This window comes from Monodelphis domestica, chromosome 4 (genome assembly GCF_027887165.1).
Source record: "Monodelphis domestica isolate mMonDom1 chromosome 4, mMonDom1.pri, whole genome shotgun sequence".
Classification (NCBI taxonomy): domain Eukaryota; kingdom Metazoa; phylum Chordata; class Mammalia; order Didelphimorphia; family Didelphidae; genus Monodelphis; species Monodelphis domestica.
This window is the reverse complement of record NC_077230.1, coordinates 172,980,421-172,992,730: the sequence shown is the minus strand read 5'-3', so window position 1 is coordinate 172,992,730 and position 12,310 is coordinate 172,980,421. Positions and strand designations below refer to the sequence as shown.

Genomic DNA, 12,310 nt, shown 5'->3' with positions numbered 1-12,310 from the left:
TAGAATGTTGGGGCAGTTTTCTTGGATAATTTCCTATAGAATGATGTCAAGACTTTTCCTTTTGTCATGATCTTCTAGTAGTTCAAAAATTTTTAAATCATCTCTCTTGGTTCTGATTTCAAGGTCTGTCATTTTGCAAATAGGGGTTTTATGTTTTCCTTCTTTTGATGATTTTATAGATTCTTTCTGCCTTGTGAAGTCATTGGTTCTAGTTCTGGTTCTATTCTATTCTAGTTGTTGGATTCTAGTTTTTAAAGTCTGAATATCATCCCTGGCTTTCTGATCCTTCTTCTGATCTTTCATCTTCTTTGCCTCATTTTCAAGCTGGCTAATTTTGGCTTCCAAGACACTGTTTCCTCATTTTAGTTCAAGTGCCTCTGTTTCCAGATGGTTTATCTTGCTTTTTAAGTTCTTTTCCCAGTTGTTATAAGCCTCTCTTAATTGTTTTTTGAATTGTATTTTGAGTTCTTCCAAAGGCTGTGACCAATTCCTTGGAGTTTCTGAGTTTTTTCTTGGTGTTCCTTGGTCTTTCTGTTTGTTCTTTGTTCATTACCTGGATAGAAGCTGTCGATTGTAATTTCCTTTCTAATTTTTCTGTTGTTTAGTCATATTTTTCCCTTCTTTCCCCCCTGTAATTGTTTGTAATCTTGCTCCTTTGATTATGTGCTGGATTTGCAAGTTTGGGCTATTCTGTATTGAAGGGGCTTCTGTTCTACTCTGCTGATTGGCCAGGTTGCATTGATGGTATTGATGAGCCCTGATTTCAGATCTTCCCCAGCTGGCAGCAGGAGCTGAAAAGGATCTGGGCTTCCCATCCTGTCATCAAGGTTGTAGCCTGTATTGGTTGCAGCCTCCACCCTTGGAGCTTAGTCAGCAAGATTCTCAGAGCAATCTGGGGAAGGGTATTGGAGCTTCAGCTTCTTTGCCCTCTGAAGGCTTCTTATCTGCCCTATTGACAAGATTGTGCCAAGGCAGAATTGATCTGCAAAGCTGGATGTGCCTTGAGGCCAAAACCTCCTGAGAAAGGGGTTGGGGTGAGGGTAAGATGAAGTATCTTGGCTGCAACTAGGTTGTCTTCTCTGCTGCATTCTCTGAGTTTTTCCTCCAACTGCCTCCCTGCTGCCTATTTTCAATGCCCCAAGCCTGGCACTGCTGTGCCTGCAAGGTACTCCCTCTGGACTAGCGCCCTTGCCCACACAGAGATTCCAACCACTGCTAGAGGCTCAGCACTGTAGATGGGGGAGGGATCTTGGGACCTTCTTTCTTCCTTCCCCTTAAACCTGAGTGTTCTAGAATCCAGGCTTGGGGGGGGGGGGCATACCTTTTAAGTTGAGTCCAGTAGGAGGGTTTCCTAGTTCTGTCCTGTTGTTAGAGTTGATTTTCAGATCCCTTGAAGCATTGTGTTTTTTTTTTAATCTGTGAGGAAGGGTTGTGCAGACTTCTGAAGTTTTTGCTGCCTCTAAGCAACCATCTTGACTCTGCCTCTGTGCATGTCTTTTTTAAAACTCCATGTTATGACTTCAATCTCCCTTCCATTTCAAAGATTTAAATGATCCAAATCAATTTTAGAACTGTATGTTATTATTAATCCTTCTGAATTATAATTCCTAGGATGCCAGTCAGTTTTCAAACTCCTATTACATTTTTTAAAAGTTGATTTTTTTTTTTACATAATGATGTCCAGCTTGGAAAAAGAGGGAGAGAAAAGGATAAGAAAGGATTGAAGGCAGCCTGTAGAGACAGAAAGATACAGAGGAGTAGAGTTAATGATTTAATTCTAAGACTCCAATTTGTGTTCTTATTTGTTTTAAAAAGGAAATTAAAGGAAATATATGACATGAAGAATGTCTGTTGCCCAAATTATGATATGCAAGTATTGGGTTTGCCTATGTGTGTTTGCATATGTGAGTATGCACATGTACATGTGAGTATATGAATTTGATACTGTAAATGGAGTGGACCCAGAATTAAACTAGAGGAAATTCTTGGATAAATTCCTCTTGGGAATCTATAGTTCCTTTAATGACCCCAGACTTCTGCAAGAAACAGATATTCTCCTTTTTAATAACAGTAGTCTACTGACAATATAGTAATGGTTGCAAGTTATAGAATACTATAATCTACTATAAAGACAAACCAGTTAAGTAATTTGCCCATTTCATGCAATGTAAAATGTAGAGGAAAGTTTTGGTGGTTGTTGCTTAATTGTTTTCAGTAGTGTTCAAATCTTCATAATTGTTTTGGAGCTTTTCTTGAAAAATACATTTTTATCAGATGAGGAAACTGAGCTAAACATGGTTTAGTGAATTTTCAGGGTCATACAGTTAGGAAGTGTCTGAGGTCAAATTTGGATTCAGGTCTTCCTGACTCCATGCTGTATTGGGTAATTGATTTAAGGGTTATGGTGACTGAGAGATCAGACCTTCCTCCATCCTCCCTTTTCCCTCCCTTCTCCCTCTACTCCCATCAGTTGGTTTCTTCAGCTGGTGACAGTGGAAGACAACTCTGAGTGAGTTTCCTGATAAATCCAATGGACAACTCTCTCCTTGAATAGTTTAAACAAATGGGGTTTGTTTAGGGAAAATGGAAGGACAGGGAAGTTTGATGGGAGAGAGAGTTTAGAGTTTCCCTAATCTAAAATACTCCTAAATTGAAGAATAGTAGAATAGAGTCTTGAATTGAGGAATATGGCTAACAGGTAGAGGATTTTAGTCACTTTTTCCAATAGGGAGAAATCAGTAAGAGAAGGATCTTCTCAGTTTTTACTCCTTTCTGTCTCAAGAGCAAGAGAACACTTTCCCACAGCTTGGCTGTTCCTTTCAACCATCTTCCCTGGTCACCATTCCATTCCAGAATGCTTCTTGATTGACAGCTTTCTGCAAATCTTACTCCTTCGGTTCTGCTGTAGGTTTTCTCCAATTTTCTCATTCACAATGCAGATTGCTGTAGTCACTGTGCCAATCTAGCTGCCCAGAGATAATAAATGTGAGCTATTTACAGCATATAATGAAGAGAGAATTTTGAATAACCAGAGTAATGGATATTATTAGAAGATATATAGTTGAAAAATCACATGGTGAGAATGAAGGATAATAGGAGGATATCTCTAGACTCAACAAGTATCCTAATGAAGTCCACAGAACCAGGAGTCTTCTAAGAAGAGAGAGGGACACCCGCCCTCCTCAAACTCATGGGAAGGCATGAACCTGAACTACCTAATGGGTAGGCTAGAGTACAGGGTTTCATAAAAGTTGGTGTTCTTGAGCCCACACATTGTCACATTCAGCCACATTGATGAACTTGAGGCTGCCTTAAGAAGTTCATGAATGTTCTAGTTGATCTGTTAGGTTTTTCCCTGTAAAATCCATCTTTATGAAATGGTAGCTGTGGTAACTCTTGAAGGATCTGTGGTATAGGAGAGAATACCCCTCGCACCCACCTCCACAATCTAGAAAATACAATTTCTTGCCCCTTCCTTCATATCAGAGAAGTCTGATTTTTTTCTTTGTCTTTTATGTGATTCTTACAGCATCTCACTGTACAATTTGGGTTAAGTATTTGGTAATAGGCTATATGTAGGTCAATATTGGCATTTCTATCTTTGTTTGTCATTTGTTGGCTTTCTTGTTCTTTTCATTTTATTTATTTCATTTTATTGATTTATTTTTTATGTTATTTATTTTAACTTTTAAAAAGAAATTTTATACTTATGGTATTAAAAATCAAATATATTGATATTTTACAATACCATACATATGTTTTATGCATTTCTGTGTTTCCAAACATTTTCTGTATTGTCTGATGGCCTTCTTGTATCATCTGCAGCTTTCACAGAACTCCCAAAAATTTCCTATAAATTTCTTATGCAAATCTGCAAGGAGATCATGGTATGCATGGGTTGCCTATAGATAGCAAGTCCATTGGTTGAGTTGAGTGTTACAACAAAACAGGATTACTGTAAGACTGAATGAAAGCAATTGACTGATAGGTAGACATGGTTCTAAGGCATTGGACATTTTAGCTTTAGACACTGAGACAATAGAATAGGTTATATTATATGCTAGTTGGGATTGCTACAAAGCCATATTGCCAGGTGCAATTGTTATCATGTAGATATTACCCTCATGAGCTGGTGGTTTTAATATTCCCTTTGCTGTTACAGATTGCCCTCAATATTATGATAGAGGAATAATCCAGATACTTTTAATGACAGAACCTGGGAGAAATGAAAAGGTTTCCATCCACAGAGGGGGATGTTGAGAAGTCTTGGAATATTGAGGGATACCAAAAAGTGTGGCAGAAACCTGAGAAGAATAAGAATAGCCTAACAAGATCTCACATAGCTCCTGTGACACCCTTGCTCTGGACATTGGCTCTGCTGTGATAAAGACCAGGAATCACGAACCTGAACCTCTCACCAGGCTGGCAAGCATGAGTCTCTCAATTTTGGAGAGATGGAAAGGGAGATTTTAGACAGATAGGTATTTCCTTTCTCCTCTTTCCTAACCTTCAGAGACCTTTATTATTTTTCTCTTAACCACAGTTGTTAGAATAACAGGTATCCTAACTTGACTTCTTTGTCATAGTGGAAGAGAGAGAGTGTGCTGATTTCTCTCTTTCCCCAAGGGAAGAGGTTCACCTATTAAATCAGTTATTAGAGGGGAGTAAAGGCAGGATTAGTGGAGCAACATATTTGAAGAAGAGTGAAGGAGGGAATCCATCTCACCCTCCTACCTTCTGGGCATTTATCATCAACTTTTTCTCCATTATACCCAAACCAACTCACTAATACAATATTGAATTACCCTATGAAGCTCTTATCCATTATTTTTCATAAGTCCTCCATGCATGAGGGAGACTGTTCTTTCCTTCAAAAAACTCCCACATTTTTAGGATACCACTATATAATTTGGGTTGTCTATCTACTGCCTCTCATCTGACTTCATCACTAGCTCATCTCCATTTTCCAATCATGAATATCCTCAATGCTTTTTGCTTCCTACATAAAGAGGTTATAATGTTACAGATCCACTAAACAAAACACTCAGAGTTAAAGAATAAATAAAAGGCTTTTTTTCTAGTGAGGGGTAAGGTAATTGGATTCTCTGAAGAGGAAGCACCTATTTTGCTTTAGGGAATAATACTATAGGTGCAAATGTTTATAGAGGAAAGATCATCCAGAAAAGGTCAGAGAAAGAAGAGGCAGGTAGTGGTGGTTGGACACTCCTGATGGATACTACCAAGCCATCTCATTGTTAACCTGATCTTAACAAGAGAGAAGATGGTTGGCTTCATGGAGAATGTGTCTGAGATACTAAAGGAAAGTTTCCTGTGACTTGGCAAACTTCAATCTACTTTAAAGGATTCACTTGAAGCCAATGATAAAGTCAGAAGGAACCTAAAAAGCCATGCTAGAAATAACAGTGCAAACGAAGCCCTTGATAAATGTTTACTGGGAAGATGCCAAAGTGAACCTCATTATAGGAACAAAGCAAAAAAGGATAAAAGTCCAAGAGAAAAGTATCTAAAGAAAATGTCATCTATTCTATTGTCTAGTATGTCCTTATCTGTTCTTCAAAGGTAATTTCTACCAGTTAGACAGTGAGGTGATATAGGGATTAGAGCTCTAGATCTGGCACCAGGAAGACTAGATAACCCTCAGATACTTACTAGTTACATGATCCTGGGCAAGGCATTTAACCTCTATCTCAGTTTACTAATTTACAAAAATGGGAATAATCACCACTCATAGCTCATAGGGTTGTTGTGAGGTTCAGATGAGATAATATTTATAAAACACTTTGCAAACCTTAACATGCTATGTAAATGCTAAATATTGTTACTATTTTATGTAATCCACACATCCTCAGGTATCCATATCTCTATAGTAAAAGAGAAGATAGAGGTGATACCTATCTTTTCATTGGAATAGATAGCTACTCAGTGAGAACTCCTTTTTCCAATACAGGGCATTAAATTCTCTACAACACATAGCCTTAACTGCCCCTGAGATGTTAAATGGCTTTTTAAAGTTCACATAGATATACATGTCAAAGGTGGGATTAGAACTTCGTTTTTTCTGGGTTCAAGGATTGCTCTTTATCTATTTCACTATACTACCTACCATTTGTAAAAGAGCAGTGAGTAAAAAGAAGGGTCATAATATTTGAAACTTAGAAGCGATCTTGAAGTTCATGTAGTCTAAACTGCAAATGAGGAAATAAATATATGTAGGAAATTTTAGTGGCTTGCCATTGGCTTCCTCCACCAGCCTCATCTTCCAGCGGATAATTTCAAAGCATGGAACATTCAATGAATAAACAACTTGCACTTGATAGTTACCCAGAGTCCAATATGTAAGGTCCTAAAATTTGCCTATATGTTGTTTTCATTGGGGAAAACCCAGCATACTCAACACTTCTTGCTCCTTCCCTGAGCTTGGCCACATGGATTCTATATACCTTCACTATATACACTTCACTTTTTCCTTCTCTTTCCCTGCTTTTGCCCAAATTGGACAGAATCAGAAAAGAAGGTTTTATTATTTTTAGATGATATGAAAGTCAGAGAGGAGGAGAATGGAAAGTGACCTCCCAATTTCTGAGGCCAAAGCTTTGAAAAGTGGGTGATTGTCAGACTCTTTCCCTTGGAAAAACAGATTTCAAATGCAGGCAACTGACAGGGAGAGAAAAGTCATATCAAAGGTATTGGAAAGCCTGTGAAGCTTTGAAGTAGAGAGTTGTCAGTTGGTTGTGGCAGAGCTGAGTCATCTTCAGGAATGGTGACAGAGTTTTTTAAATTATATGTGTGTGTGTGTGTATGTGTGTGTGTATTTGCTGTCTCCATTAGTAGGGAAAGTTGACAGGTATGCCAGTTTGTTCATTCTTAGTGCAGCAGGAATGATGAAGGCAGCAGGTGGCAGCATCTCCCACTCAAAAAGTTGTGGGAGCCAGTTAATTAGTAGCAGACAGCAGGCAGAGACCCAGGCTTCCTCTTTAAAGCTCTCTTGTATCTGTGAGAACCATCTCACTTTTCTGAAGTAATGGCCCACTAAGTTGGAGAGAAGAATAGCTTCTACCATTAAGACTGAAAAAGGTGTTTTCTAGCTCTGCTCCAGCCCCATTATGAAAACCAAATGTGAAACTGATCCCCTACTTCCTCATCTATGAAGAAATGGCCTGAACTAGTTCAGGGGATTTTAATCTGAGGGCCACAAACTTGTTTTTTAAAAATATTTTAATAACTAATCAATATAATTTCTTTCCTTTGTGATCCTATCTCTTATGCATTCAAAAGCATTATTCTGAGAAGGGGCCCATAGATTTCATTGGATACACATATACATACACATTAATAACCCCATATTAAAATTATCTTTAAGTTATCACCCAGGTCTAACATTTTATGATTCTACAAATTTATGTCCTACAAGAAATATGTGATCAAGAATGAAGATGGATTGATAACATGGTGAGAGAGAGATAAGACATCCCAGGTGCTCTTTGGGCATCTAGAAGATGCTAAGATAAATTTAGGAAGATCCCAAGAATTTACGTTGATTTTCTGATACAATTTGGGGAGGACATGAAGAATTGCTGCACAGGATGGGTAGATATGGATAGGTTACAATCTGTATCAGTGATATCATAGGACCACTTGAGTTTAAATCTATAATCACTGAAGGGTAAGCCACTGGAGACCAGAAACTGTCAATTTTGTCTTTGTTTCTCCAGCTCATTGCATAGCATGTGATATGGGAGGCATTTATTAAGGCTTATTGAGTGGGTTGAATGGAATGAATATTTGTCTTCAAAATTAATCTGAGAGAGTTGTTATTTTTTGGTATCACAGACACCTTATTGAGGCTGGTTAAGTCTTTGAACTCTTTTTCTGAAGGTTTTTAAGTGTACAAACTAAATTAGGATTACATAGGAATCAAATCATATCGAGACACATTCTCGAAAATATTTAACAACAAAAGCCAAAAATTCTGTGAACCCCAAGTTTAAAAATGCCCAAGTCTAATCTTTCAAATCCCCTTATGCTGACCAAGACATTAATTCCTGTGCAGCTTTGTTCAAGCCTGTCTATTTGGAGCATGACTTCATGATCCAGACTTTTTGCTAGTTTCTCCCCTTCAGCAAATTTACCCATTCTGTGACTTATTCCAGTGCAATTAATCTCTCTAACTAAAAAGAGTTTGGACAATGATGGTTTCATTTAATAATCTATTAAAGTTATTAATTAGTTGCCATTATTTGTTCCTTTGGGCTATCTTTCCTCCCAAGAAAACATAATGCCTTAACCATTTAAAATTCATATAGTTCCCTTAACAGTAGACCCAAGGGTAGAGATTTCTAGTTTGTCTATATTCTTTATCACTTTTTATATCACTTTATGATATGATTGAAACAGCACTGGATTTGAAGTCAAAGGATCTGGGTTCAAATCATCTCTCTGTCTCTGTTTTTCCCATTTCCCCTCTTTTCCCTTTTTTACGTTCCACCTTTTCCTTTCTCTCTGCCATACTTATTATTAGCATGACTTTGGGCAAAAATTATTTTGTCTTTCAGGTCCATGATTTCCTAATCTATAAAATGAGGGAGTTAGTCTAGTAACAGCCAAGGTTATTTCCAGTTCTAAATCTACCTTCATACACACACACACACACACACACACACACTTATAAAAATGAGGAAGGCCTTGTGGAATCCATACAGCACCAATTTGCCAGTATAACTTGGGAATAAACAAACAGAATTTTAGAGGAGAGAAAAGGACCATGTTTTTTATTAATCTTCCATCAATGTAAATAATATCAAATGAAATAATAGTTACAAAGCATTTAGCACAGTGCCTGACAAAAAGTAGGCACTTAAATACTTTATTAATTATCATATATTATAATACAAAGTTATTGCAATAGAATTATTATTCCCTTCCCCATAATATAAAGTGTATGAAATACTCTGTTTTCCAAAGAAGTATAAAGGCTCTGTGGGTGTTATGGGCCTACAGTGGAAGATGGAAGAGGAGGGAGAGGGAGAATATTATCAGGATTTCCTATATCTCACCTTTCCTTTATATTTTTGTTTATTTTGAAGTTAATAAAGGGTACAGGAGTCTTTTCTGATGTGGTGTCTTATCAATATAAAATTTAAATTCATAAGACAACCCAAGCAATCTCTGTTGATCTTGTTCATTTTTATCACTTTTAATCATACAAAACTGTTTAATAGTTGTAATATTAAAATTCTTTTCCTTCCTAGAACAAGAACAGAAGATGCCTTGGTTTTTGCAAAGCCCAGCGCACTTCAAGCAATTGGTGTTATGTCATTTAGTAAGCAATTAACTCTGGTCTTTCAGCCTTGAACATGTCTGGTGTAAAAGTACTTTGGTTCATTTTTAGATGCTTTTTTAGCTTTTCTATTAGCACATGAATAAGTAAAATTAGCTATTTACCCTACCCACTTGTCACCAAAGTCTCAGTTTACACATAAACAAATCTTTCTAAAGCACAATAATTTTTTATTACAATTATATTTTTTAGCTTGGAAATTGAACAGGTGTCATGATATTCTTCCAAGGTTTTCGGTGACACTTGTTATTAACTGCATGATATTTTTAAACTGATCTATTATTTATTCCTAAGATTATCCAAGGAGACTGACAAGTAGGGGGATGATTTTTCAACTTTCCATGAAAGGGAATGTTTCTGTCAGAAATGCCATGAGGCTACCAGACAGTTCTGGTCCGAGTGGGTACAAAAGTCTTAACCTTTTCTGGAATAAAGAAGAAAACTTGGATCAAATGTGGAGTGTGTTTTAATAATGTTCTCCTTATTTTCTATTATAGCATTCATTTGCCACCATAACAGCTTCTTAGTTTATGGCTCCCTGAAGGAACCCACAGTGGCTAAATGGTCTCGAGTCATTCACATAGCAGTCGTGATTTCTGCATTGATCAGTGTCCTTTTTGCTACCACTGGATATCTGACATTTACTGGCCTTACACAAGGTATAGTGAGAGATTCATGTTTGTATTTCATTGTTTATCTGGTAGCATTTTTAGTATTTTCTTACCACTCTTCCCACATACCTCTATGTCTATCTTCTCCTTCCCTCATGTCTCAGGGAAAGAAGCATTAACTCCTCCATGCTGGCAGCCTAAAAACTCAACTTAACACTAAACTCTTCCTAGCCCTTCACTAATCTATCTCTCCCTGACACTTGTACATTTTTCTCAGTGGTTTTATTCTCCATTTTTCTTCATTTACTTTTTTCCAATCTCCCACATTTAGGTACCAGGTCCTGTTGCTTATTCTCCTTTCCATGACCACTGTCATCTCCCTATTTAAGGATGCTCTTGCTTCATAGCTAGCCTCTTAGCTGATTTCTCTGATTTTGGACTGTCCTTACCACCAATTCATGCTATACTTTGTGGGATTAAGCTTTCTAAAATCCAGTTACCTTCATTTCAATTCCCTACTCAGAAACCTTCCATGGCTCTCATTGCCCATTGGATAAAAATCAACCCCCAAATTACCATTCTAAACTTAAGCCCCTCTCTCTACCTTCATGAACCATCCAGTAGAACCATATAGGTCTATTTACTGTTCATCAAATACACCGTACTCATTCTTATCCCTGTACCATTGCTCATGTGGAAAACCTAATGTAAATAACTTTGATCTTTTCACTAGTAATAATAAAAATAGGGTCTACCATTCATTGGTATAGGGAAGTCATGGATGAAAAAAAACATCCTGTATCAGTGCTAATCAGCCTCTTTGCTGCATCTTAGAATCTTAGAGTGGGCAGCTACATGGTACATTATAGGACACTATACTTGCAGCTAGGAAGACCTGAATTCAAATATCACCTCAGATAGTAGCAGTGTGACCTTGGGCAGGTCACTTAACCCCTGTTTGATTCAGGTTCCTCATCTTTAAAGTGAGATGGAGAAGAAATGCAAACCACTCCAGAATTTTGCCAAGAAAAATCTAAACAGAGTCACAGAGTCAGATACAACTGAAAGAACTGAACAAGAAGAAAATAATCTTTGAATGTTTCCTAGAGAACTAAGAGGTTAAATGACTTGCCCATTGTCATATAACCAGTAAATGGAAGAGAGAACTCAAACTCAGGTCATGCTGGCTTTGAGGTCAGCTCTCTATCTATACCACACTACTTTCATAATAATAATAATGTTAAATAGAATCATAATACATGTACAATACAATACATGTAAATAGAATAATAATACATGTACAAAAAAATCAAAGTAGTTTATTTGTAATTCAGCCATTGACAGTATCATGTGGACACAAAACCATCATTGCCACTCTTGAACTACAGATGAATGCTGCTAAAAGTATGTTTAACGTACCAGAAGCACCAGATTTCAAAACAGGAAAAGAATTCAAATGACATCCCATCCATGCCTGAAACAAAGAATCTCCTCTCTCATACACCCAAGAGGTGAATATCCAGCTTTTCTTTGAAGGTTTCCAAAGGAGAAGTAACTCATTACCCCAAGAGGGAACATATTGGAATTCCGCTCAAATTTTAAGATCTCTTTGTAGCTTGTATGCCTGGGTCCTGGTCCTTTCCTCTGGAGCTAAATGGAATAAGTTGAATCCCTCAGCCCCATGAAAGTTTTATAATATCTGAAAGAAGCTATTATGATAAGAATTAAAGGAATCACACATTATATTCATAAGCAGGTTTGGCATTTGAAAGAAAAAAATTCAGAGTATGTTTTTCCTTCTTTTCCTTTTGGATTAACTAAATAGTGTCTGTGTTTTTAATCTAGTCTTCCAACTGGATTTATTAAAACAAATTGGTCAAATAATTTAAAAGCAGGAAAAACATTTTATGCTGAAAAGTACAAACCCTAAATAACTATTCTTTTGTCTTCCCCCTCCCCTTTCCTGCTTTTATCTCTGTATCCTCTTCTCTAAATTAATAATGCTCTCTCTCAAAAATACTTATTTTGAGGCATATATATAGTTACTAACAGTTTTTTAAAAGTATAACTAGTCCTTTTATATTTATTATGTATAATGTTGTCTATGGAAGATTGCATCAATTTTTATGATAATAATAAATGTATTAAGAACTCTCAAATGCCAAGAAGGAAAATATTTGAAATTCCTCCCCATGGTACAGAGTTCGTGCTTAGCCCTTGTAATGTGGTTTTCAGGAAATGCAGGTCTCCAGAAGTTCTTCTCTCCACTTCCTTTGGGGACTATCCTTTTTCTGAGAATAAAACTTCAAACGCAAACTTATTTATTGTCACCTGAATTTTT

The 12,310-nt window shown here is 36.9% G+C and overlaps 1 protein-coding gene across 1 annotated transcript in view; it reads left to right on the top strand.

Moving 5' to 3' along the window:
• The window catches only part of LOC130453582 (putative sodium-coupled neutral amino acid transporter 11), a 96,813-nt gene that overhangs the window by 61,361 nt on the left and 23,142 nt on the right, over positions 1 to 12,310 (top strand). The window contains exons 8-9 of the mRNA XM_056793972.1: positions 9,270 to 9,340; positions 9,856 to 10,017. Coding sequence (XP_056649950.1) covers positions 9,270 to 9,340; positions 9,856 to 10,017 — 233 coding nt within the window. The remainder of the gene's footprint in view (positions 1 to 9,269; positions 9,341 to 9,855; positions 10,018 to 12,310) is intronic.